This window comes from Sebastes fasciatus, chromosome 6 (assembly GCF_043250625.1).
Source record: "Sebastes fasciatus isolate fSebFas1 chromosome 6, fSebFas1.pri, whole genome shotgun sequence".
Taxonomy (NCBI): Eukaryota; Metazoa; Chordata; class Actinopteri; order Perciformes; family Sebastidae; genus Sebastes; species Sebastes fasciatus.
Window position 1 is genome coordinate 18,287,808 of NC_133800.1, and position 27,901 is coordinate 18,315,708.

Sequence of the window (27,901 nt, forward strand, 5' to 3'; positions counted from 1 at the left end):
CTCTCTAAATCCCCACAGACCCGCTGCATTGTGGGTAGTCTCTGATATAACTGATTATTCATGTTATTATTTCTCTTATTTCGAGGTTACACCCATGAGTGTGACTCCAAGATGGGCATCTGACACAATTCTCAAAGTAATGATTTCAAGCCAGTTGGCATATTTACGTTGGCCAGATGTGCCTCGCCGCAGCTCTGTGAGCACCACTGCTGTCATATGTGTTATTGTGCCAGGGCGCGCCTGGTGATGTCTACAACTGTGGGTGCACTACACATTAGTCCAGCACCAACCAGAATACTGTACCGTCTCTGCTTTTATATGGAGACCAGTAAAACAGATGAAACACTACAAGCCATTTAAAGATCGAGCAGCCCGGAGAGAGGTGTGTCCCTGCAAAGAGGATCATGGACTAATAAAGTAATGGAGTTGTGGGGGAGTTGTGATGAATCAAACATGTTTACAGAGAAAGAAAGAAAGCTAATTGCACTGTATATATATTCCACATTGTGCTGTGCAAACTCTGTTGCAATGTTATACAGCCTTTAGACTGAAAATGTGTTGCAAATTAATAGTGATTAACAGAGGATACCACATGACTGTGATAAAGGGCTGTGACATGACAGCTATCCAGTAGAGGCAAAATGCTATAAAAGTAATTTAAACTAATTAGATGAACTGACTACCACAAACGTGTCTTGCAGAAATATTATGTGTCCATTTGTGCTTTGGAACAATGAGGACTGTTGAACTGACGGCTTGATAAAGCAGTCTGGAAGAGAAGCGTCATTCGTTCTCAACATGCTCACTGTTGAAGACTGATATTACTGTTCTTCATCTGCTGTACAAGCACAAGCTGTTACAGTATGTGTGTTGTTCCATCAACTACACGGCTCTGGGAACCGGCCTGCTTGCAGGTAATAATCACTATAATAACAAAGAAGTATGTAATTTTAAGGAAACGCATTACAATAGAATGTGCTCTGAGTAAGACTTTTACAAAGAGGCCGAAACCGGTTTTGAGGTTTTAAAACACTTTCATTGGAAAAACACGTCATCAGATGATGGTAAGTCAATGACTAAAGCCACACTTTCACATGGATTTATGTGCCAAATGTGGTTGATCATCAAACAGTTAAAACAAACTGTGAGCACAGGACCTGTACAAACCAGTGTGGCTTTCATGACAGTGAGTGATTATACTCATCGCTGATAACATCTGATAGCCAGAGCATGTCTGAACGTCTGAGGACGCTTTCCCTGTGGTACAGAATTTAAGAGCTGCAACTATGAGTTTATAAATTCTTCATGTTTGTATTTGAAGCTCTCAGGACAGGAATGCTAGAAAACACATCTTGAGTTCTGAATTTTATTGAAGTACACCAGACATGTCAGATTATTGTTTCACATTTTGAGAGCTGTGTATTAAGAAAGTGTAATTTAACAGCCTAAAGCTTTGTTATGATGGAAAAGCAAATATGCAAACGGTATTATTAACCCTTACCCCGCCCAGCAGCTGACATGCTGTTAATACACGTTGCTGATCATTTCCCTGGTTGTCTTTTTAGAGTCATTGCCTTAAGCCATCTACAGCAGTCTGCAGCATTTCAGCCATGGGAGTTTGTGCTGACCACATACCTATATCTGTAAATTGTAGTAAGAGCTCACTATTGAAGTCGATATTACTGTTCTTCATCAGCAGGCTTCACGCAGTTCAAGCACAAGCTGTTACTGTTGTTCCATCAACAGCGCGGTTCCTACGGCAGAGAGATGAAGAAGAGGAGTGCACGTCCCAGCTCATGACTGGAAACCTGCCTGCTGGACTCGAGTGGCCATCTGAGCTGCCAAAGTGGAAACAGTCCTTGGTCTTCCTGGAAGTGATAGAGGAACTTAAAACTCAGGGACACTTCCCAATATACAGACTCACACATGGATGTCAAAAAGTAGAATCCTAACATGGCAAATACCAACGCAATTTATAGATAATAGGTAATAAGCAAAACAATAATCCAGAGTAATGTCATTTTAAATACAAGAATCAACATTAAATAAATTCCTAAAATGGTCTCTGTGTAAGACTAAGGACTTTCACAGAGACCAAAACTGGTTTTGAGGTTCCTTCATTGGAAAATCGCACACATTATCAGATGATGGGAAGATAAACCGATGACTAAAACCAAGTTGTTAATATTGCCCCACTTTCACACGAATTTACGTGTTTGAGCTCATCAAACAGTTAACAAGAAACTGTGACTGTGTTCGCAGACAAGAACCTGTACAAACACAACACGGCTTTAATGACAATGGTTTATGCATTATTGATGACATCTGATAGCCAGAGCACGCCGGTACATCCGAGGCCAAATCGTCACATCAGGAATATGAAGCTTTGTCTCATAAGTGTGAAGTCACATTTCAAAGCGTCTACATTTTTACTCCGGGTCATCATTAATTCAGATCACAGTAACTTCATTCATGTCTCCAGCTTTGTGGAACTGCCTTGTCACGCAGAGGCAACTCCCACCTTGGGCTAATGAGCATGGAGTGAGATGTCCTCTGAACAAACTGCAAATGCCACCTTCAAAGGAGACACGCAGTGCCCCAGTTTTTGTGGCCACAGGGAGCCGTCTGCCAGTTTAATATTTTCTCTTGTTACCATAAAATTTCTGGTAAAAGATTGCATGTGGAAGGAGTTAGAGCAGCTTAGAAGGCCTCGGTCTCATACAGGGTGAGACTGTATAAAGCTAATGTACAGTGTACATGTTTATTAAACCAAACACACACACACACACACACACACACACACACACACACACACACACACACACACACACACACACACACACACACACTGTCATCAGGCTTGTCGACCCATACTTGCCCTACACGGAGGATATTGGTGTCTTTCAGCCGGCAACATTATTCTCATCATTTGTTCCCTCAAAGGCTGAAAACAAAGGTTGCACTTTCCTAATGAGGAAGTGAGGACAGAACAAAGGCTTTATGTGATGTCAAGCATTTTTAATCTATCATACTGTGGCCTTTGTAATCCTCGATGTCTAAAGAGGAGTTTGGGGTTGTGGCTGAAACCAGAAGCAGCCACAAGAGAGGACTTGCCCTCCTAGGTATCAGTAAGCTAAAACAGCCGCAAGCTTTAATAAATAAATAACCAAGGAGCAAAATATGGAGTCATTTGGACGTTGGCTTACTGAGATATGCCAGTTTGTAATAAAGACTAACCCACTTTATTCATGTATTTCTCTCTCCTCTTTTTCTGTGTTCCTGTCATTCCCTCCAACAACTAAAACGTGTTGTAATTCAAACAGGCTCCACTGATCATTTAAAGGGTCAAGGTCTGTTTGGACACTTCTGGTCTGCTCAGCAGGAGATTGAAGAGACTTTATTAGCCTGATTGCCTTTGAAGTCCTCAAAACGACTGAAGGAAACTCTCCTGCCTGATCAAAGGGGAGAAAGAAAGAGACAAGGAAATCAGAGTAATGTGCTCTTCTGCCGGAGGCAGCTACACGGATGATGATGTACGCGGCATAAATACTTTAGATATGATTTATTGGGGATATTATTACATCTTACAGTGTAGAGCTGCACAAGGAACATCACAAATGTCCAATTATCTGCTGAAGGAAAATTTGCAAATGCAGTGAGCGATTCAGGAGCATTTGATTTAGCCTTGATGTAAATGTCCTTATCGCTCATCTGAGAATCATTTTCCATCATCACTGCGGGAAAAAATGAAAAAGCAATCATGTGGAAATGAAAGTGAATGAGCTCAGTATTGCACCAATCAGTGAGGTCGACATGACAGACTATCTGCATCAGTCGTACGCGCCTCTTTACGATTTGTTATAATTATTTGTGTAAATTAATGATGCATGAAACACCACACTGTATTAGATGAAGTGTTTTGGATTAGATTGTCTACATATCATGCCACCTCATGCTGTCACATCTTTGGCTGGCCATTTAATCCCTTCAAAATAAAAGGTAAAAGGGTTTATGGGCTGTTGCTTCAAACCGGCTGGAAGCAATATAGCTCGTTGGCTTGAGAACTCCTGTTTGACACTTAATATTAAAAAGAAACAATGTCCATACTCAGTCAATCAATCAAGTTTCTGAGGTCAAATATGAGTCTAATATTGGACCCTCATCTGAAATTTTGACAAACACATGTTAAAACAATTAGTAGAACTGCAAAGTCAATCTGTAGAAAGTTAGACTAATCAGAGACTGTCAAAGCCAAAACATATATGCACTCAAAGATTTTCTCACACCTCAGTTACCTCATGGTCGCAGGCAACTTCACCAGACTAAACCCAAAGACAGGTTAAAACAGTCGTACAATAAAAATATTGGACAAAAGGCCAATAAGATCACACCACTGTCACATCTGGATGACCCTGAACATGCTGCAACATGCTACACTGCATTTGCAAATGCCAAATGTCTTGTCTGCAAGTGTTTACATGGCCAGGCTCCTCAGGCTGTCTGAGACATGGTGCGTCGCCATTACACGCCTTTGGATTGTCCACTAGGAATACTGCTGCAGGTCTGTATCAGTGTCTGTATGTGTATGTATATACTGTATATATAGCATGCAGGCAAGTCGTACTGCTGTTCCTATGAGGTCAACAAAATGTACCACATACTTAACTTTGTAGTCTCTGAACATGTTTTATATTTGTTATTTTAAAGGGACAGGCATTGGAAATTAATAGCTATAAATGCTAATTGTTGTGTAATTCTCTATGTATATTGTATTTGTGCCTATCGAATAAACATGAAATGAAAAGAAATGAATGGCTCTCTGGTGAGTGTCAAGTGGGCCTCATTTCTGAAAGATGACACTTCTTTTTTGCATATGATATGCATTAAAAGTAACAGGGACATATTCTGGATTTTAGACATACTGAGGTAATGAGTCCCAACCACAGAAAGCTTTTAACATAACTGTTTAATTATATTGTGTGGAAATGTCATTTTCCTAACTGAAGGTCTAAATGCTGTTTCAAAGCCTTCTTCACACTGACAGGAATACGGTCCTGGTGGGTGTTATATTGATTTATGATTCGTTGGCATAAATCAGTCAAATGTAGATTAAAGTCTAAAAAAATAAAAATACAATACAAAGTGTTCTTTTTTAATTGTGAAATGTGAAATAACCATAAATTAAACGGAGGCAAAAATTAAAAATGTTTGACATCTGCTGTGTAAATCGCACTTTTTCATTGTGAAACACCATTTCAAAAACCCCACAAGAAAGAAACAAAACTATAGAGGGTGAAGCTAATAGCGACACAGAAAACAGAAGTCCAAAGAAAAGGGTCTATTTTCTTGTGTTCTTAGCCTTTTGGCATCCACTCTGATTCTGATCAGCCAACTCAAACACAGAAATCAGGACAGGCATAAAGTCACTTTAGAAACAGTCCAAATGTTGTTTCAGGCGTCCAGTCACTGAGTCACCGCCAGATATTCTTTGTCATTGCAGCTGATGTGCCCACAGTTTAACGGAGATTAGGAACAATCATTTAAAAAAAAGAAAAGAAAGAAGTTAGTCAGTTTGACTTTGTCCTCAAACGGCCTTTAAGCCAGGCCCTGGAGTCTGCAGTTTCCACCCATCTGTTTACTTTCTTAACATTTTGTTGGATTATTCTTTACCACTGCAAGTACAAAGGACAATATTATTATCAATATACTTCTCATATTTGTTGTCAGTACATTGGCTCGGTTCATTGGCCCAGTGGTGACCCTCCACCAGTATCTCTGCTTCCCTAGATAGAAGCAGAGGACTGAGAGCTTCCTGCTCCTCTGTGTCTACTATATCTGCGTCACTGACTGATAATACAGACTTTACTGGCAGCCTTCACTTGATGCTTTATCTCAACCTGGGGGTGCCAAAACGGATGCACACCAACATGGGATCCACGTTCCCTAACAAGGGACTGCGTGTGGGAGTGTTGGGATGTGAACACTCATCAGTGATCAGAGTATCAAAGGTGAGTGTGTCAACAAGTCACCTCCTTTATTTAACCACACAGAAGAGGGAAACTGTGTGAGAGATTGTTTTTACCCACAATGGCTATGATTTTTCTGTCAATTTCTCATGACAAACCCATGGATGTAATTGTAGTATTTCCTTAAACAGGACATTTCAGATTTGCTAAATTGATAAAATTTTGTAGCCGACGATATAAATCAAGTCAGATATAGGTTCTGAAGTTAAAACATGACCCAATTCTTTCATAGGAACAATATAATTTAAGCGTGTTACATGTGGTATTTGGAATAAGGTCACACCATCTGGAATTCTGCTTTTACTCTGCCACAGTTGTCCACACAGTTAAAAGATGATTTGTCATCTAAATTTTCAATTACACATGGTTCTAACTTTTCATACACATTCTGGATATCCCTACAGTCTACTGACTTCCATCTAATACTTCAAGGAATTACATCAAAGGTCTTCTTGGTATGAATGCAACCTCTGCTTTCAATTCTAATGCAGCTTACACTACTACATATCTGGAACTAAATACTAGACAGATATCTAGTTGTGTGGTACAATCAGCTGACAGCTCTTGGCAGTAAAACCTTGTGAAGATGAGTGTCGACTGCGAGGTTATAGAAGAGGTTATCGCAAACTCTTCACTGTTCATCTCACATCATGCGGACTACACTTCACGTGACCCGATGCAGCAGCAATACTTACGGTCTTAGTTTCCTCTTTATAAGAAACATTTGTCTTACATGTACAGTATGTGTAATCAAGATTGACAAAAGTTTAGAGGTTATCATCAACATGTATTTTGCACGTCTGCAGTCATTATTAATGACACTTCATGTTACAGTGCGGCATTATCACAACAGACATAAACAGATGCAGAAATGACAAAAATCAGCCTTCTCAAGCCGGATTTCCAAAAAGGTTCTTTAATAAATAGCGGCAAAACTGACTGACTTTAAAAACATCAGGAGCTCTTTTGAGGCAAATCTGCAGAACAATTAGCCACCTGGAGAGTTAAACTATAATTGTGTCTGCTGTGGAGTATGATCACCATTTCTAGATACAACAAACAGGGCAGAGGTTACAAAGAGGGCGCTGAGATGATTAAAAAGTCATCCCTCGTTATAACTCAGTTTACAAATATATAAGCCTCCGTGTGAATCGCATAACAGGTATGAACATTTTATGAAGATCCTTGTTGTGGAGAATTTCAAACTGGTCGATGCAATTGTGACAAACTTGAAGGGGGAAAAAAAAATCAGTTTGAAATGTTTGGACAGACGATGTGTCATTTTGATCCCACCAATGATGCTAGAATGTGACTTCTGTTTCTTTAAACTAAATGGCAGATAACACAAAGCATTGGCCCCCCACACACACACACACTCATACATCCGGAGTAAACATTCCACATAAGCAAACTGGTAAGATCAGACCTGGAAGTCCGTGGAGGGATCTAGACACACTCTGGGGCTATCAGCTCATCCCTCCCCCCTACACAAGACGCATCTTCTCTCTCCGTGGCCACTGTGAGTGGTGACTGACGGCTCTCCGCTTTTACATTATCAACCACCGGAGGTCCTGTTGTGCTTCTAGGATCATACTGTCCATGCCTTGTTGTCTGTTCATTTCTCCATTCGTGTTTTTCTCTTTGGACGGCTACTGCAGAAACAGTATACTAAAAGCCATGACGACACAGCAGCAAGCCACCCAGGGACTCTTCCGCTCACCTGGAGAAAAGAAATAATGACAAGTTCAAGCAAAGGCTACATCATTCAGCAACATTTCATTGATATGAGGAAGAAAATATGACGTAATGTAAAAATGATATGGGGCAATCATGGGCTTACCTATCCTGGCACACTTCCAGAAAATTCCTAGAAGCCTAGAAGATAAAATAATTAGAAAAATTACAAGCAGAAATAATTGCCTTGTAAAAGCCAATTGTCCTGTAATAAAAAATAAAGGACTCTTGAGGGTATATTAAACATTAAAAAGAGGCTGGATTCTGTGTTGATATGTCAAGGTGGTAGCTGCTAGCCAGACTCCTGTCACAACTTTACAAGAGGACTGCGATCCCCTTCCTTCAAAACCCAGGCAGCCGTCAGATGTCCATCTCCATGTAAGGTGTGTGTGTGTCCACATTGGAAGAGAGGGGGACAGCAGGCACGTCTTATTATCTCTAGTGACAGCTGAGGCGAATGTGGCATTCCAGGCCTTCACTTTTCTGGTGCGTTTGTCAGCCTGTGTGAGAATGTGTGTGTGTGTGTGCAAGTGTGCGTGTTTAAAAAGCCAACTTTCTTCAAACTGACCAGATGGTGTCAGCATCTCCTATTTATTTTATTGACTTCGGATAACCCTGGTTTTAAAGTTTCATTTTCTACAATTTTGGAAAATCATTTTTTTTTTTTTAATAACGTACAAATGTTTTTCTGTACAAAACAAATTCTTCCCCTCTGACTCTCTAGGTTTATCCCTACCACACAAGACTTATTTGCACAATGTGTGGCACCAAATCAACACAAATAACAGCTCATGCCTTAGTCAACGAATCAATCAAGAGGGAAAACTATTAAATCATACCATCTGCCACTCTCAGTCTCATGTGTTTGTCTGAAGAGGATGTCCCTCCCTGCTCCAATGGGAGGTGTGTGTGTGTGTGTGTGTGAGAGAGAAAGAGAGCAGTGTGTGTGTGTGTGTGTGTGTGTATGAGAGAGAAAGAGAGCAGTGTGTGTGTGTGTGTGTGTGTGTGTGTGTGTGTGTGTGTGTGTGTGTGTGAGAGAAAGAGAGAGCAGTGTGTGTGTGTGTGTGTGTGTGTGTGTGAGAAAGTGTGTGAGAGTGTGTCTGGCTGTTCCAGGGCTGTGCCAGACTTATTAGAAGTGAATCATGGAGTTTGTACATCCAAGAATAATAATGATCCAGTGATGATGGACATTTAAGCCTTCTGCTGCTTTAGACGCCTCAATGAGGAGCTTCTTTTTATTAGATGGAAAAATAAGCAAGTGTCCTTCGTAGCTAAAGTGAGTTACAGAGGGATGGATCAGTTACAATTTTACAGCTTATATAACATAGAACTCCTGATTCTACACTTAGCAGAATCAGCTTTATCAAAGACCATTTCTTGTTGGTAAAAATTAGGGTTTTCTACCAGAAAGAAAACAAACGGCTCTAATATAAGTTGAAATACAGAAGTGAACTATGTGGAATCAACTGTTGAAATTGGACAAGACCTTGAATGACAAAGCAGAATGTATAGCAATCCATGAAACACTAATAATTTGTGTGTCTTATGTTTGCCTTAGCATTGTCAGTGATTGCTGTACCGCTATACAGTAGCAAGTATTGACTGAGATCATATTTCAATGTCCTTATTCCACCCTGAGGCTTAGATGATAAGTGTATTAGTAATACTCCAATGATTTGGTTATGCAGTTTGATATAACACGGTGTCTCATTCAAAGAGACAAAGGCAGGTATTTGAGGGGTAAAGTAATCACTGGGAAGACTTCAGCGACAGCTTCATTGTTAAGTATCTCAAATAGTATGTGATCATCATACCCAGTCTTGTTCTTGTCTATCAGGCTGGGAGCCAGCGCTCTGATGTAGGCACAGGTACAGATCAGGAGGAGAATCACTGTTAACAGCGACTGGAAGTTGAAAATGGCCGACTGCAAGATGAAAGAGAATGGTATATTTAGTACAGAGTAGACATGATCTAGTGCGGCTCACCAGTAATAAATCACACAAATTACAGAAACACTGACTTCACTTTAGTTCATTTTCTGTAACACTGCTACTTGTCCCAAGGAATGTTGTTGTACCAGCTGTTCATTCTGTGTGACAAGAAGTGGGCCGGCTGTGTAGACCCAGTTAGAGTCAAAGACGCAATAACAGATTATTAGAGAACAGCTAGCATGTTTTTTTCCATAGACTGCCAGTCAAAATGATCCTACATATACTAATTTATAAGATCAACCACCTGCCTAAAAGGTCCCGAGGCTTAAGAAAAATCTAAATCTCATACTGCCATGTGCAAAAATGGAGACCAAAGACTGCTCTGCCTGGCTTTAAGCTATGTATCTTAGTTATATGCTATAACAAACTGTAGGACCCGACTTCATCACACTCACAACACATCAAACTGATTTAGTGTTTGTTTCTTTGTATATTAGAAGCATAATTTTCCAGCTTTTCATCACCTGTGTGCCGGCTGATGCTCCTGACATGGTAGGCAATTCTAAATGAGGATTGTAATGAAATCAGAATTGGCTAAGTCATCACTTCCCTGTTTGAGAATAAATTAGTGGCTGTCATGTAAAGGTAAGAAAAGCAGTTAAACTCCAAATCTACACTGGAGTAGACTTAAGTTGGCCAATAATACTGCACATCTCACAGACAAGTATGCTCATAAATTTAATCAACTACTAGCGTAGGAACTCCAAAGCTACCAGGGGGCTTTGTAATAGACATATTGACATTAATACTAAGAGACAGAGTCTCTGTTCATGTACATGTAGTATAATTCTGCACTATACTCATTTTCTAACAGTCTCTTCTGCACTATATTCACTCTTTTAATAGTCGTGTATCACAGCTGTTACCCTGCACTATATTCAGTTTTAACAGTTTTCTTCATCTCCTTGTATTTTTATATCTGGTATATTTTTTTGTACTTTGCACTACTAACTTTTTTACTGCCTTTTTACTAACATGTTTTTGCACTATGGAACTGTGATGCTGGACACTTGAATTTCCCTTGGGATCAATAAAGTGACTATCTATCTATCTATCTAATTCTGGATGATCTCATTATACGCCCTTAACTAGAGAAATCCAGAAATGACCTTTTAAATAGTATATATATCCCCAACATGGTGATAGTCATGTCTTTTAGGATAATTTGACAGTAATATGCATTAAAAGAAATAAAGTGTATTTTGTTGTCTTGTCCCCACAGCACTAATTACACTCCTGCCACAGCAAAATTACTTACACAAGATATGCATCTTAGTCGCCAGGCAAAGAATATGATAGCTTTTGCATTTCTCTTAGCTAGACGACTTATACTTCTTAAATGGAAGGAGAAGTATCCTCCAACCTTAAGGATGTGGTTTAAAGATCTCATACATCATTTGGCATTGGAGAAGATTCGCTTTACCACAAGAGGGTGTGCTCAGAAATGTTATGCTATATGGAGACCTTTTTTTAATCTATATAGAAAAAATGGATACCACTGATATTGAAGTTTTAAACTGCTGACCTCATACTACATATAATTCACAACTTATACTTAGTTTATTTATTTATTATTATTTTTAATTTACTTATAGTTTTGTGTTTTTGGTCCTTTCCTTTTTCCTTTTTTGTATATGTTTAATTTATCTTTCTATCAGATTGAATGAAATGATTTTATGAAATTAACTCTTCTTATTTAATGGTGCAGTAATATTGTTAAAGGGATGGGGGGATATCATTTGTTTATACAAATACTTCAGTGATTTATTGGATTTTGTACAGAATACCAATAAAAGACTGAGCAAAAAAAAAATACTTATGATATAATTGTTGCCAAGGTTAATATATTATAGGCTAACCATTTTGAATGAAATGTAAGCATCTTTAATTCTGTACATTGTGATGTGTACATATTATGAGGTCTGTCTGTCTGCAGGGATTCTCCATCTTCCAAGGTCTGTTATTGCACCATGTTTTGCTCAAGAATAAAGTAAATATTCCCCTTATTGCAAACTTATAAACAACAACAACAACCTGGTAATGCCAAACCACAGAGTGCAGCTGAGCCAGATACAGAAGCATGCTCTCTGAACTCTGCTGCAGCTACGTGGCAACACACCTCAAAACATTACGATGCATTCATCATTAATCTGTGATACTTTAAACCTTTATTATCAAACCACTCACGTTCACACACGATTGCAACCTATGTGATGTATTATAATGATATTAAAGAGCAGAAACACACGTGTGATAGACAGACTGGTTAAACGTTTAGCATGTTTAGCTCGCTAATGCTATTTCCTATACGTCCTGCTTTACACCGAATATAAGCATTAGTTGTTGTCACAGTGTTTTTCCGACACAGATTAGATCTCTAATGTGTGTTGTAGATTCTGCTTAACATGTTTTGTAAACGAGCAGAAGCGCTTGATTAATAAAAAACAAGCTTACCATTTTTGTTGTGAGTCAAAGCCACATCACACTTCCTGCTGCTGTCTGCAACGTAACGTAACGTAACCAAAGATGTTTTACGTGGTTACGTCCACGGGATGTACGTCACCACGCACTGCGTCGTCAAACCTCGTGTGCTGATTGGCTGATCACACACAGGAGGTGAAGGTTGAAATTTCTTTCTGTCAAAAACTGTCAACAGAGAACAGCATTGTTTTCAGTTTCATACATAAATGCCTTCGTTTGGACTTCGCTGTAGTTAGCCCATACAATACCGTAAGTCTTTTGAGGAAATATGTGCATTAAGTGTTTTACCCACAACGAAATTACAGTGCATTTGAGTCCCTGGTTCCTGCAGGAAGTTAAAAACTCAACGCCTTACAGTTAAAGGCGTATTATCTGTAAATATAATATTACCATGCTTTCTTCTAACATGGTGCACTGGTGGTAAAGATAGTAGTAAGATAGTTAGACAGCGATTACACAACCCAGATGTTGTTATAACATTATATTAATAATAATAATAATAAAAATACAAATAATAATACACTTTATTTGTATAGCACCTTTCAAAACATAGTTACAAAGTGCTTTACATAAGTTAAAATAGTGCAAAAATTAAGATAAAAACAATACAGAATAAAAACATAAAAACATAGGCCAAAATAAAATGTTGAACATTAGACTTTTGTGACTTTTGACTTTTGTTATTAGTGTAATTAGGCTGTGAATAGTAGACCCTTTTCACAGCAGCCATGTTGACATGTCATTGTATTGTGAACACAGGTGTAGCTAATTAATCACATTCATTATGGCCCTGCTCCATTTAGGTGGGCCAGGGCCCTGCTATTGTGCACGCTGGCTCACTGGCATGACATCATTGTATTGTGAACACAGGTGTAGCTAATTAATAACATTAAAGGTCCCATATCATGCTCATTTCCAGGTTCATACTTGTATTTTGTGTTTCTACTAGAACATGTTTACATGCTGTAATGTTAAAAAAAACACTTTATTTTCCTCGTACTGTCTGCCTGAATATACCTGTATTCACCATCTTGTCTGAAACGCTCCGTTTAAGTGCATTGCAACGGAATTGCAACGGAATTGCGTTGCTAGGCAACAGTTTGGGTCCATGTTTACTTCCTGTCAGCTGATGTTATTGTTTACATACACTGCAACCAGGAAATAAACTGGGACACATTTAGAATGTTTACATTTAAAACCATGTAATGGTCTAAATATTGTATATTTGTGACATCACAAACGGCTTGTTTCAAACGCGCAATTAACGTATTTACTGAATACGGGCTGTGTGTATTTCTCCGCATATTGAGCGTTTCGATAGTTTAACAATATTTATATCGCACTTAAACCTGCTTTATAATGTAAAAGACCTGAAAATCTCACTTTTTACAATATGGGACCTTTAATTATGACCCTGCTCCATTTAGGTGGGCCAGGGCCCTGGTATTGTGCATGCTGGCTCACTGGCATGACATGTCAAAATGGCTGCTGTGAAAAGGGTCCACAATACAATTTCCCAGGTATTATGGGAAAGAGAAGGGAGTGAACATATGTATCATAAGATAATGCTGAACAAAACTGATAGTAGATCCTAATCTCTTTCTTGGTGACGTAAGACGTGACATTTTTGTGGTCCACTTTTCCCTCCCAGTTTTTTACATTGAAGTCCCCTCCCTCCAACCAGCCATGGCAGCATCTTGATTGCATAGAAATTATGTTTCATAAATCCCCCTCAACCCTTCGTTCACAGACACTCCTGGGGAGTGTAAGAGGAAATCTGTCAGATTGTAAACCACACATAAATAATGTTTTGCTTTTTTTACTACAAGAGTGTGGATAAAAACGTTGTGTAAAAAGAGACTTCGAAAAAAAAAAAAAAGTCTTCGAATGGAGAGTCTGGTTTCTGAGAGCAAGAGGTGAACAAGTGTACTTTAAACAGACTCACATTCCTCTTAATGTGATTAGGTTTTATAGTGTATAGTGCACTGGCCAATTTAGATTACAGAACAGTACATGCATGCCTGGTTACTGCAGTCAAATCAAGGCTTGATGTAGCCTTAGTATGTGCAATCTTATATTTGTATTAGAGAGAACATCAGGTCAAACTCTTCAGAATAACATTCATAATTGGATGCCTAGAGTTAAACTTTCATTAAGCATTGGTAGATGTTCGATTTGAGTTGTGATTGTAGGGAAAGTGATACTGGAAGTACTGCAGTGACAATGGTCACATGGATTCTTTGCAGTTTTGACCCTCAAAGAAAGTAAGCAAACTTTAGAGCGGATTGGAATGAACGTTTGGCTAATTACACCACCAATGTTGTGCTGTCACAGGTTGTATTGTGCCTAGGTCTCTATACTTTTGCTCAACCATAATCTTCACTGAGAGTTGCCTTACATGTGTGACAGATCAGGGCTTTTCACAACTGTAACTTATTCCTATGTGAATATTGGAGATGTGAAAATGACCTGTTATTGTGCGTCTGAATCCAGGATTAGTAAGATGTTACACAACGTACGGAAAAGCAAAGATCAGGAGGGCAACCCTTGCAGGCTAGCATTGTACAGTATGTTTGTTTAAAAGGATTGGCCTCTTTTTGAAATTAGTCATTTCTTCTAGGGTTTAAATGGAGAGCTGACGTTGGTGTGATCGCTGTTCGTCTGTGGCTCGCTCCTGTTTGTACCAGTAGATTGCAGATTTCTTTGCAAACAACCAGTGGTAATTTTTTTTAATTGTGAAATGTGTTATTGACTGAAGTAATATTTATTTTTCATGGGATTTCAGTGGAATTTTGATTATGGAAATGTATGAGTTATTGCACTAGCCTATCCAGCATGCATTTTCTGCAAACAAGGATTAGGTTGACTTGCAGGACTGTAGAACTTCAGTTAAATTATGCTGCCAGCAGTAGTGCTTTCGTTGTTCAGCTGCTGTTCTCGCATCATTCTTCACCCAGTTTTTTAAGGGTCACCACAGCTATCAATAGAGTTACAATTATTTTTCCAGATTATGTCAAGGGAATATGCTTACTCTGAGGAGTAGAGAGACACATGCGTTGTAGTAGTGCTGTTTTGACCACATAATCCCCTAAGAAGACACATTGCCAATGATGTTGGATATAAGTATGAAACTTGTTGTCACCAATCTCAAATGCTTTTGCTACCTTATATCTATAAGGAGTTCTGCATGTAAGAGAAGGCACATCCTGTCATACAGCATGAGATGGAGCATGACCATGATGACCCATCACCACTACATCACAGCCTCCTCTGCAAGCAGCAACGATACAAGTAGTAAAAGTGTCCATGGTTAAATTACAGTAGTTTTTCAAACCTGGTCTTTATGTTGAGGTATGTATCGGCCAATTTCTGGTCACACTCATGCTTCAGCCTTTAGGCTGTGATTTATTGTAGTGCGTGTTATAGGCTATTTGCTTTTACTGTTTTTATTTGTCAAGTGGCTTAAGTGAATAAAAGGCTATGGCAGTCTGCTGCTGTTTAGAACAGCACTGCTTTAATCCCTGACTGAATGATATCAGTGGACTAGCCAAAGAGTTCTCCTTTTCATTTTAAAACCATTGAATTGGAAGCAGCATGAGGGGAAAGTCCAGTGAAAGGACAGTGAGAGGACTATCTTAATTGTCCGTAACTGCCTTGGCTTTTTCTACTCCGTTTGAACTCCTCATTTAAGACACAAGATGCATAATTAGGGGCTCTCTCTTTGACTCATTTGCCTAGTACTTCCTGCACAGTTATGTCTTGTTGTTTTCATATGCAGCAATGCTAAAGAAATGACAATGAAAAGGTTGAGTAAAGAAATTACAGATGGAGTAAGAGAAGAGGATAAAGGCCGTGTGTCAAAGCTGTAGGGGAGCTGTAGGGTTGATGATTCAAGCATTCCAGTGATTGTGTCCGCCGATCGAGTAACTGAACAGGAAGACTTCGGGGATTGACTTTGAAGGTTTCGCACAGCTCTCCATTCCTGACAGACAGCACTGTTTATTTAATTGGAGTGTCCTTCTGTCATTACCACAGGGTCATCGTCCCTGCACGACAGATGTTACAGTAACTAATGAGTAGCTGGGCTCACTTTATGAGGTTAAAGTTGAACCCTTCAGTACCCTCATCTTGTTCATCCCCTTTCGTCCAGCCACACCCCTTCTTAAAGCACAAAGAGTCAACTTTAATCTGTTGCAAGGTTCTTCGTGTGTGTGTGTGTGTGTGTGTGTGTGTGTGTGTGTGTGTCTGTGTCAGATCTCAGCTATATGTCTCATTTTGAATCACCTTGACCACCTGCTCTGTCAGCATATATGGTGCAGGATGCAAAGAAAGACAGCGTGCTGTCACGTCCTAACTTACAGCATAAGTGTCCAAAGGCGCTCATTTTCATTTTTTCGAACATGTCCAGCTTGGCTAACTGCCAATTTAGCTGTCCTTTTCCCTCCATCTCCGCACACTTTGCTCTGTAGTTAAGCAGGGAAGATTTCCAACTCACCTCTCACTTCACATGGAAGCAGTAATCACATGTTCTGGCCTGGACATCTGTAATCAAGTAAAAGTTTCTCAAGCTCTCTGAGGAGAAAAAAAAAGATGATTAGATTTGTAGCCTGTAAACCAAAAGGTCATGTCAGGAACAATCTCGTGGACCATATTATAATCCTTTGATCAACATTGTTTATAACTGATCTGTTGAACATCGGCTGCTTCTGGCAGGAGACTTAACTTTAACTGCATCAGTGACTCAGTTGGCCAAGGCATTAGCCCGAGGGCAAGGTGACATTAACAAACAAGCCTGCTCAGCACTCTCACTGAGCTGTGTTGCATTGGCAAATAATGATTTAGTTTCACGGTATAAAGCAACTCTTAAGAGAATTGTGCTCCGGCATGGCCATGGATGGATTAGCTTGAGATGTGTAGAAATAGCAATCCCTATGTGATTGAAGGCATGACATGCATTGGTCTCTGCTTCATATTTTCAAACACAATGGCTCTTCTGGAAATGTCATATTTTTCCCAAACTATCCACCAAGATCTAAATAAGTCTGAGGTGAGTAATAGTTCATGCAGCTGCAGATTCATGGTTAATTTCATCTACAGTGTAATGTGTAGTTTTAATGGTTGTTACAAAGCCATTAAGTTTCCAGACTTAAATCATGAGATGTAGTTTGGCTGTGTGAGGCGTGGATATTCAGACTCACTTTAAGAAGTATATGTACTGTAGATCGTTTGATAAATGTACACACCGACTAAAATCAGACAACAACTGGGTCTCTTCAGTAATATTCTTCTATTTATCTTTAACAGCGTGTAATTACTGTGCTGGTGGTCAGAAAGCCCACACTCACACACAAAAACCTGCCAAAATCTCTGTGTGGTTCCACTGACTCAGAGAGACCCCCGTTAAAGACACACCCAGGGACATTTATTACCAACTCCCAAGAAGTAAAACAATGAGGCTCATTGATGCAACTGGAAGATTAGCACAACTTTGCAACATCAAAATGGATTGATAGGAGGGCTTTCTTCCTAGGACTAAATATTAACAGTAGGCCTACAAAATATCCTGAACGCAATGCAGTGAAAAATGTATCATAATGGCATTTTCTTATGTCCTGTTCTTGATTTTCTGCAGGTCATGAGTGGTACAGTCCGACAGATCACTGTAGCTACTGATCCAGACCTCCCTTACTTCCTGCGAGTGGACTGGGCAATAGACCTGGGTGCTGGGTTCACTTTAGCTCTCACTGATGGCAACTCGGCATGGATCGGAGAAGGTAAAGACTTCAGATATGCAAAAACACATTAAGAATCAGGGACTACTCAAATTATTCACAACCCAACAGTCTCAGGATCATGTTTTGTTGTGATTGAACTAAGTTCTACAAATAAAATCTTAAATCTTTTGACCATTAGACCACTAGACTGGGTTGTTACCAGGTTTACCATTCATCAGACCGTCCAAACTGTGTAGGCACCTGGCTGACCCCGTCTCACAATATTGTAACTGTTGGTCCTTTAACCAGAGGGACAGCAGTGACCTTGTTTCATCATCCATCTTCACTCCTGTGCTGCAGCTTACAGGTGTAGAAAGTAGATTAAACTCTACAAAGCTTGTCTTTGTATGTGCAAGTCAGTGTTCAGTGTTCAGTGTGTGTGTGTGTGTGTGTGTGTGTGTGTGTGTGTGTGTGTTGGTGGTTACATATGCACTTGAGTACATTTTCCCTGGAAGGACACCTGGAACATAACTGCTCCCTAGTTTTCTATTGCTGTCCATCTGCAGAGTTGACAGGCAGAGATGGGGTTGTGACAGCTATGTGTGGGCTTCTGGGTCGTCAGTGTTTCTGTGTTTGATGTGTTAATTGGGACCCTCAGCCCAGTGTGAGCAGCTGTGCAACAGCTGACGACATTCCCCTTGGTTTCTCTGCATGCTTCCCTTTTAAATCTGCTTTCACATGCATCCATGCATTGCTACATAATTAATGTTTACAGTTTTGCCCTGCAGTCTGCCATCACCTCTTTGCCCTTCTCTCAACTGTACAATTTAAAACGATGCAAAAAAATGAGAAAAATGCCTTCTTTTGTGTCCAGTTTCAGAAGACGAGGTGACAAAAGAGGCCAACGATACGGGAGCCACAAGAGAAAGATATGTTGAGGATCTTCTTCAAGCGCTAACAGGAGGTGAAGGAGGAAGAGGAGGAGGAGGAAGGAGCGGAGGCGACAAGGAGGTGTATTCTTTTCACTTCAGTACAGATCATCTCTCATATCAGAAGATCTGTAATGACATCTCGGTGAGCTAAAGCTTTGTTGAGTTTTTTATTATTATACTCTTGAGGGGTGAATTCACAAAGAATGGGTCACGGCCGCTGATAGCACCATGAATTGTGCATCACATGCAACTGCTATCTGCCCGTCTCAAGGTCCGATTCACAAAAGATATTGCGCTAATGATGTTACAGCGGAAACACATAGCCCACAAAGTTTTACATGTGATTGCAATTTTCCTTTACTTTTTTGCGTCCGATTGCAATTATCCACGTGGCAAAGTATAAATGTTGCCTTTGCACTAAGAACATAGTAGGCAGAACAATGGCAGAGAGAAAAAGAAAAAGAGGTCCTGACTGACAAGTCATCGACTGTCATTCCTCAAATATTCCGGCAAGGAATTTAAACATGACCCGTTCAGACCTGACATTAACATGTGTCTTGGGTGATCCGATCACAAGTGGACAGCTCTAAGTACAGGGGTGAATGCACCCAAGACGTCCTGGGCCACATTGAAGGACCGCCATGATATTTGCTTGGTAGCGCAGTTAGGGGTGCCTTTTGCGGGTGCTTTGAGAATTACTTATTTACTTATTACTTATTTCTTTTTGTCTTATTTGTGCAGGCTAAGCAGCCGCAAAAGCCACGCAATCCTTTTGTGAATTCACCCCCGACTGTTACCAGTATGGTGTAGCTGACAATGCAGGGTTGCCTGGAAAAAAAGTCGAAGCTGGCTCAACTTTTGCTGCAATGCAATGCATCATCGTCTGGCATGTTGTCCAAGCAAATACGTGCAAACGCACATTTCTGGTAGACTGCATTTGCTTTACTTTGTGACCGTTGTGACGAAAGATAAATGAAATGCTAACTTTGGTGCTTTACATCACTGTTCAGGGACACATCACACACATGGAAATGAACCAAAAGAGTTATAGCAAACTTAAATGAACTAAAGTGGGTATTTAGATACCCGAGTTTTGAGGAATCTGTTGAAGTACAATTTTAGATCTATCTGTAGTTTACCCTTGAATCTCACATCATAAAATTCTGCCTTGTCACTGTTCCCTGAGGATAGATGCATCTAACGACATACAACAAAATAGAAAGGAAGTCTTATTTTTTACAGCGGGCTGTTAAAGATAAGGTTTATAGTGTCCCCACATTAAAGCAGAATTAGAATGGCTTGGCTGCCTTCAGGCCACTGAGGTAAAAGCCAGAGATAGGAATCACTCAGTCATCCAATAGCAACAATATAAGGCAGTTGTCTAACGGCCACAGCTCATAAACGTTTGGGGAAAAGTTTTGCTGATTGAAGGTTTGGTGGAGCAAACTTGCATTAATGTGAACAGCCTGTTCCCCACACACAGGCACATCTCTTTTTATAATTTATAATTTATTATTACATACTGTGCCAAGGCGTTTCTTATTCTTAGTTCAAAGTTAGTGACAGGTTTGATGGAGTACAGGTCACGGTGCTTTCAGTGGATTTTGGTGTTATTCTTCCAAACTGTGAAAGGATGTTGTTGCCTCCAGGGAGCAGGTCACTTGGGGTCCTGGGACCGCTGTGCAGGTAGAAGAGACCAGAGGGGTTAGGAACACTGTAAAGACCATAAAACCCTGATTTATGGACAGGGCCATCCGCATCTAGCAATGTTAAACAACAGTTGATTAGAGCCTTTTCTTTTCTTTCTCCAACTCGCCCCTGGCTTTCTTTTTGTCTATGAGTGTGTGTCGTGTATACAAGTGTGCTAATGTGTCTGTGTCCGGACATGTGCAGACATACTGTTAGTTTTAGATGAGCTGGCCAGGCTTTTGGCCTTTGACATACTTGACAAAGTGGTTATGTTTACTCTATGGGACTTTGTCTCATGTAACTATCTCATATTTCAATAATGAAATTATGATATCAAGATTAGAAGGAATGGATATTTTAACCAACACACTTTTTTGTTTTGTTTTTATGGATGCTCTCTCTTTAGACTCAGGAACACATTCATACAAGATTTCCCAAATGTAGCTCAGCTTAAAGGGCCTGTTTGTAAGAATAAGAAATTGGTTGTAACAGCCTCACCTGTGGCCGCTAAGTCAACGAAAGTCAGCGTCCTGTTGCTCGCCCTCGCGCATGCGCTACTCGAATGTGAGCGAGCATCCGTCAAACCAGTGAGGCGACACACATCAACTAGAACCTTAATATCACTCTATAGTTCACCTGCTTGGCAGTAATGTTAGCTCCATGAATCAGTGCTGATCACAGTGTTGGCTTTTCCTGCCTCAGCCTCCCGACCGCGGCTGGAGGGCGAGCTGAGCGAGAACGAGCGCGTTGTGTAAGCAAAGGCAAGCAGGTAGGCAGCGGAGCAGAGAACTGCAGAGACTCCTGACCTGGAGACCAAAGCTGCGGTCTCCCTCGCGTCCTCCGACCGCGGCCAACACTGTTTTGCAAGACGGGCTTCACTAGATATAACTTTGCGGTTTTGGTGCTTCCATGTAGTTTGTGTTGGAGTCTGATTCTGAACAGCGTAGCCACATGCGAGCGCACATGGGACACCGACCCGGATTGATTTATACGAGTAAGAAGTTATAAACAGTCCCTTTCAAATGTTAATGCAAAAATAAAATGTAATGAATGTAGTAGGGATATTACTGGGGGCATTCCTAGTGGTAACATTTGTTGATCACGGCTTTTTTTAATGGGATAATAGATCATTGATATTGACATTAATTAGCAATGCGTGTCTGATGCCCTGATTATGGTAACTCTTTGTACCTCAGTGCACTCCATCAAATGACTGAAACTTATTCCAAATGCATGTCATCAGCAGGGAGTGAACCGCAAGAGAGACAAACAAATAAACAGCATTCATCATCTGACTTTTATTTATCCAAATGAAGCTATTTCACTGGTTTTGACATGACATTAATGGATTCTGTCATTTGTGTAGGTGGAAGTTTCTTTTTGTCTTTTTTTGCACAGGGAAAAGCTATTGCCAAAAGGAGCAACTAGACCACACAAAATGATTGACACTGGCCCAAATCTGTTTAGCCCCAAGTGTGCTTTTTAAAACTGTAATCCACGCTCACATTGTTGCTGACAGTAATCATCACTGTGTGCAGTACGTGTGTGGTAGACACAGATCTAAGAATCCTGGGGGACTATTTGCATTAAGTGCTAACTACCACTCTTGTCTAACACCTGCTTCTTTTCTTCTCCTTTTTTTTTCTTGCTCTCCCTTATTTGCCCTTTTCTTTCAACACGTCAGAGGTTAAAAAGTGGAGCATATTTTCCCAGCCAGATAATTTCAGGTTGCAGGAATGACCAAAAATGAGGCATGTTTCCTAGAAGGACTAGAAGAAAGGAGGCCCGAGACAAAACAGGTGGCGAACTTAGCCTGACATTAATATTTTATGAATATGACCTTACAAGTTGTAATGATGAATGTAATTTGGGTGTTTGCAGTTAAACTGCTACTAAGCAGGTGTTTTACATGGCTAAGTCAGATATTATCTCCTCCTTAATGTCTGTTTAAGTACCAATAACTCAATGGTAGAAAAATAAATATTCTACTTCTGACACCTGCTTATGAAGACACTTAATCTTCTAAGGACTTTGGAGCATTTAAGTGGAATTGCATGTCTGTTTAGGACTGCCTTGATTTGGCTTCCAAACAACTTCTGAATACATATTTTTTCAGTTTAGTGTTTATTTGATATCAGTCAGTTGTGTTACCTCTCTCTTTGTTTAATGAAAAGTGACAAATCTTTTGGAATACATGATGTAGCGCTGTGACAAGCAGCATGATGGTCCCAAATATTAAATCAGTTATCCAGAGGATTCCTGTAATTTTCTGTCAAAATCGCTCTGTCTTTGAGTACACTGAGCTACACAGTTCTTACTTCAGACCAGCTTTCGATCCAGGGACGTTGAGACTCTAATGCTTGACAGTTGTGGTGACTGAAGCCACAGGATCCTGGATGAGTCTGTGTGGAAGCATGTGACACTGATTGTCGATGTTTTATGTTTGTCCAATAGAGCTTGTGTTGTAGTTCACTAGGGATTCCAGCTGTGTAGCATGATGACAATAGTCCATGTTTTTCTTATTCTGATTGAATTATCCCAAATTCTGAAATGTGAAATGATACATTATACTTCTACATATTGAGTGTGTTTGTACCATAGACTATATAAAGATGGACGGCGCATAACCACTTCCTCCCACTGCACAGAAGTGAAGCCAAAATATCCTGGATACGGGAACTGCCATCTTAAGATTTTGATGTCATCTGGAGCCAGAGTCTGCGCAGTAGTGATCGGGCGGTGGAGCCGCAATATCGAGGTCACCCACCCGAACCAACTGCAAGCCGAGCGTGGCCACAGCTTGTCAGCAAGACTCACAACACTCACCCCCTTTTTATAGCATCAAATAACTAATTAAAACCAAACTTATCAGAAAAATTGACACTTGAATGTACATCAGCATTATGAGAACTACCTAAAATGACAGAAACCATCTTTGGAGAAAATGTATTTGACGTGTACTTTGACTTTTTATTTTGGCCCATGTCCCATCCACTAACATGGAGGAGGTGGGCTTTATGACCTATACTGCAACCAGCCACCAGGGGGCAATCGAGATGTTTTGGCTTCACTTTTGGGGAGCTGTCATGTCGTCCATCTTTATATACAGTCTATAGTTTGTACATTCACAGCACGTGTTTGTCAACATTATTTACAAACATTAATATTTGTAAATCATGCGCCTGGTCATTTTTTAGTAAAGGCCGAAAGCAAAAACTTATTAAACAGATAACATGATGACAATACATTAATAGGTGACCTAATTCTGTCCTAGCCACTTTTTTAGCATCTTTAATGTGATCATTCATTGGCTTGTTTTTCTCCTCCCTGTCTTCATGTAAGTAGATTTGTACGCTGTGTTGATGTTCTCGTCTGTTTGGTGTCTTTTTTCTCTCTTTTTATATTTTGCAGCTTTTCCACGCTGCTTGGTGGCAGATCTCAAAGCTGTCTTATTTAAATTGTTTCTTTCTTTATTTTTTTTGTCCTATACCAAACATCCTCAAGCCTTGTATCTGATAGCAAACCTCGGCAGTTTTTAAATGCAAAAGTCTAGTTCACTGTGCATATAATTTGCCATAATAATATGTTGGAAAACAAATAGAACTAGAAACTGCAAACTGGAGATAAATGACAGGATAAGGGATCCCTTCATCACGGTTTCCTTCTGGTTTTACAAAACAAGTATTCCCAGTGTAATGATGTTCAGCCTTTGATTCTCAATCAAATGTGAAGCTACTCATTGCTGTATTGAAACAGAGCCAAAGGTTATGTCTTCTAATTGTTTGTTTTGTCTGACCAACAGTGAAAACCCCCAAAGATAAACACTTTACAATGAAATAAATCTGAAAAAAACAGCATATCCTGATAGGAAGCTGAAACCAGCAAATGTTTGGCATTTATTTTGCTTAATAAATGACTCAAATGATTAATCGATTATCAAAATAGTTTTTGATGGATGTTCTTTTAAGCAGCTAATTAATTACTTTACCTACAATGGAAGGAACCATTGTAACATGGGGCCTCCCCTATGATTTTTCACTGTATCATTGTGATTGTTATGAGCACCACCTGCCTACATGTGGAGGCTGATCTTTTTAATCACATTAGTTCATGTTAACAGAGGCCATGTTTTGATCGGCCCAAACACAAATGCCCACTAAACCCATTGTTGGCGAGGGAAATTTTCAATCCCATGAAGCGGCCAAAATGCTTTTATTGGGGTTTAGGAAAAAAATTGAATAAATTCTGCAATCATCCACGTTTACACGGTTTGGCTTTCACAGTTGTAGTTCAGTTTTTGTTCTGCTTTTAGTGTGTGGGAAATTGTGGTAGAACTGAAAGCCAGGTTTTTGTCCTGAACGCAGAGTCTGATCCACCGACGCATCTCTCCTGCAGTCATCAAAGTAGTTTTCCCTGAGTTGTATTCCATCTCACTGGATGAGAGTGAATCTTATTGTATATGTGAATGCTATCTGCTCTGGTACTGTGCCATAGCATGCCCTGTGTTTATGGGAACATTCGTGTAATCGGGGGACGGACTGAGTGCCGTCGCCCCTCACTTCCTGCTCTTTATCTGGCCTCACGCCTCTGCACAGCGGACGAGGGAGCTGATGGGACAAGCTGATCTCCGCTCCATGCCCACACTTCCCATACTGAGCACCCTTGCCCAACCTTGAACACTGTCTCTTTGTCATCATGCACACAGCGCTGCTCACCCACTCACCTCCCGGTTCCCTTGGACACAATCAATATTTTGAAATAGAAAAAAAGAAGACATGTTCACTATATTTTTTCCCTCACATTATGAGCTGTACTTTTTGTCAGCAAATGAGATAAATTGATATGCCAGAGATCTTTAATCTTTGAAATCCGATGATGCTAACTCACTGTCATGTTATTGATTACTAGTTATTGATTAACAGTGGTTATTGTCCTCTGATCCATGGGAATAAATGGTGGGTTTGGTCTCTAGCAATGTGTTGGACCGTGTGATAAGGAAAGCTTTGTGTCCTCTGTGCCCACAGTGTGTTATGGTATCTTTTTCACTGGGACTGTGTTCTTTTGGCTTTGTCCTCCACACCTACGTCTCCCCTTCTCCACGGGTTTGACCTTATGGTCCGGCTAGCTGCCTGGAGATACACACACAAACAAACAGTTAGACCACACACATACACACATCAGACTGTGTTGTATTGTCAAACAAACCTATCGTGAAACCTGAAGATTTTACATTCACATATTTTGCTAAATCTTTTTTGTCTCTTTTGATGATGTTATATACAGAATGTCTCATCCCAAAACATTTTTTCAGGGTTTGCATTTATCTCAGAGAGATGTTGGAGGAAAAATCACATCTCATTTTAGAGGTCTTTTCCTTTTCTGTCGGTCTTGCCCTGTCATGTTAGCTGCATTGATCTTTTAATTGCCACAAATGTAATATGTTTAATGCTGTTAGAGGCAGAAATAACTACAAACAATTTACTTATTTTGTTGATTTAGTAACACAGTAGAAAAATGTGGCAGTGGGTCGTGGATTACAGACAAACAGTCTGACCTCCCACACCGTGGCGGCGGCTGGCAACAGTGTGCCGCCTGACCTTTAACTTTATCTCTGTCTCAGGAGAAAAACAGAAGCTCAAGAAAATAAAGAGAGCTTTTTAGCCTTTTTCTGTCTTTCAACAAGGAATTAACAGGAATTATAAAAAAAAACATTCATTACTATCTATCACTGGTTTGTTAAACTTAGCATGCTGCTTGCCTATATTTCCAGATTTATGTTTTGTTTAGTGCATCCTTCCTCTTTGCATGCTGCACAGTAAGCTAAAGATAAACTTTTGGTGATCTGGAATTCACTTGTTTACTGCAGGAACCCTGAAAGTAAAGACAGTGAAACACACAACCTTTGGTATTTAAAGGAAAGGAGCAGAAGAAATAAACAGCAGCTTTTTTATTAAGGGTTGTGCTTCCAGTAGTTTAGATCTCCGTATCTGGTTTCTTAAACTGGTGATAACACGCTGGCGAGGAAGATTATGGTCTTGAACGGTGTCAGTGGGTACAACTTTGATGACAAATTTTGACATTTGACATTATAATGGAGCGATACTTGTACAGTAAATGTAGGACAACGCTCTTTAAAGTGTAGAAATATTAGTGTACTCAGCATGTCAGACTCCAAAGCCTTCACATTATCCTTTCTTGTGTGGCTGATTTATTGCCAAATGACTTTCCTGTGGAAGCACAGCGGAGATTTAGGCACGGGTAGTAAAAGGGAGAGGGGTTCGAGGAGAAGATGGAAGGGAGGTTTGGGTTAAGATCAAAGCTTTGACAGTAGTTACGACCTCCTATGTGTGCATATAGATAGTAATGTGTAGCCTACGGTAATGTGCAAGTTGGACATAATGACTTAAACACCATTCACGACTGAGCCAGCGTCAGCCATTCTTCTTACTGGGCCTCCTCCTACACCAGTTTCACCATGTCTTACTAATGATGGGCAGTCTTGCACAAACACTGAGTCACTATGTCAACCCACTGATCACTTATGAAGCTCAGTGTCACCCACATTTCCTTTAAATCGTTGAGAGGAGCGTGCACTGTATCACTGTATCACTGTGACATCCTGATTTTGTTCTAGATTTTTATGAGTTCTTGGGAACCTCATCCTCCTTAGATCCTGGGTGGTCTCCACTGTGTCCTGATCCTATTAAGTTGATCCAGTTTTTGTTACCTCACTGATTTCCTTGTTTTGATCAGACTGGCAGCACTGTGTGTCCCTATTCAAAAAGATTTGTTTGCAGAAGTATCTCTTAATCTATATTGATTGTAGGAGTGATACCGAATGGAGTCAGTAATCTATAAATTCACTGAGCAGAGTTTTTGTTCACTAGCAATCCCTGATTTTCTTTCTTATCTCATGCACAAAAAGCATGTGAGGATGCACATGTGCTCATGGCAGGCATTTTTCTTATTGCAGAGGGTGGTAGTGTATTGAAGGTTGGTGGCGTTCAAGCCCGTCAAAGAACACAAGAAGAATATTTAAACAAGATTGAGAGTCTACAGGCACGCTAGCGGCTCTGTGAGACTGTATGTAGGAACAGGGGTGCTTTGAGCTAAATGCAAGCTTATGCATGCTATATGCTCACAGTGACAATACTAACATGCTGATGGTTAGCAGGTGTAATGTTTAACATGTTCACCATCTTAGTTTAGCGTGTTAGCATGCTAAAATCAGCTAATTATCACTATAAATGGCAAATTAAAATTCGGACCTGACGGTGGCGCTTAAAGAAAAGTCAGGGGATCAACAATGTCATTAGGATACACGGTCTCTACAT

The 27,901-nt window shown here is 40.0% G+C and overlaps 2 protein-coding genes across 6 annotated transcripts in view; one reads left to right on the forward strand and one right to left on the reverse strand.

Moving 5' to 3' along the window:
• Nucleotides 1-6,926: 6,926 nt before the first annotated feature.
• Nucleotides 6,927-12,345, reverse strand: tmem167a (transmembrane protein 167A). Its single transcript, XM_074638222.1, has 4 exons — nt 12,206-12,345; nt 9,575-9,684; nt 7,867-7,901; nt 6,927-7,746 (listed from the first exon to the last, which is right to left on the reverse strand). The coding sequence occupies exons 1-4, from the start codon at nt 12,206-12,208 to the stop codon at nt 7,676-7,678; spliced, it is 219 nt and encodes a 72-aa protein (XP_074494323.1). The 5' UTR covers nt 12,209-12,345; the 3' UTR covers nt 6,927-7,675.
• A 9-nt stretch (nt 12,346-12,354) lies between these two features.
• Nucleotides 12,355-27,901, forward strand: part of LOC141769293 (DNA repair protein XRCC4-like) — a 33,282-nt gene continuing 17,735 nt past the window's right edge. For all 5 annotated transcript variants that reach the window (XR_012594279.1, XM_074638220.1, XM_074638217.1 and 2 more), the window contains exons 1-3: nt 12,355-12,481; nt 17,865-18,006; nt 18,821-19,020. Coding sequence is in view for 4 of the 5 variants with exons in the window: in XM_074638220.1 (XP_074494321.1) it covers nt 17,868-18,006; nt 18,821-19,020 (339 nt within the window). In the remaining variant the exon portion in view is untranslated. The remainder of the gene's footprint in view (nt 12,482-17,864; nt 18,007-18,820; nt 19,021-27,901) is intronic.

Excerpts from the sequence above, each read along its gene's own strand:
- tmem167a (XM_074638222.1), bottom strand. Across the intron at positions 7,902-9,574 it reads ATAGACAAGAACAAGACTGG|GCTTCTAGGAATTTTCTGGA; the intron begins GTATGATGATCA and ends TTTATCTTCTAG. Across the intron at positions 7,747-7,866 it reads CTGGAAGTGTGCCAGGATAG|GTGAGCGGAAGAGTCCCTGG; the intron begins GTAAGCCCATGA and ends TCTTTTCTCCAG.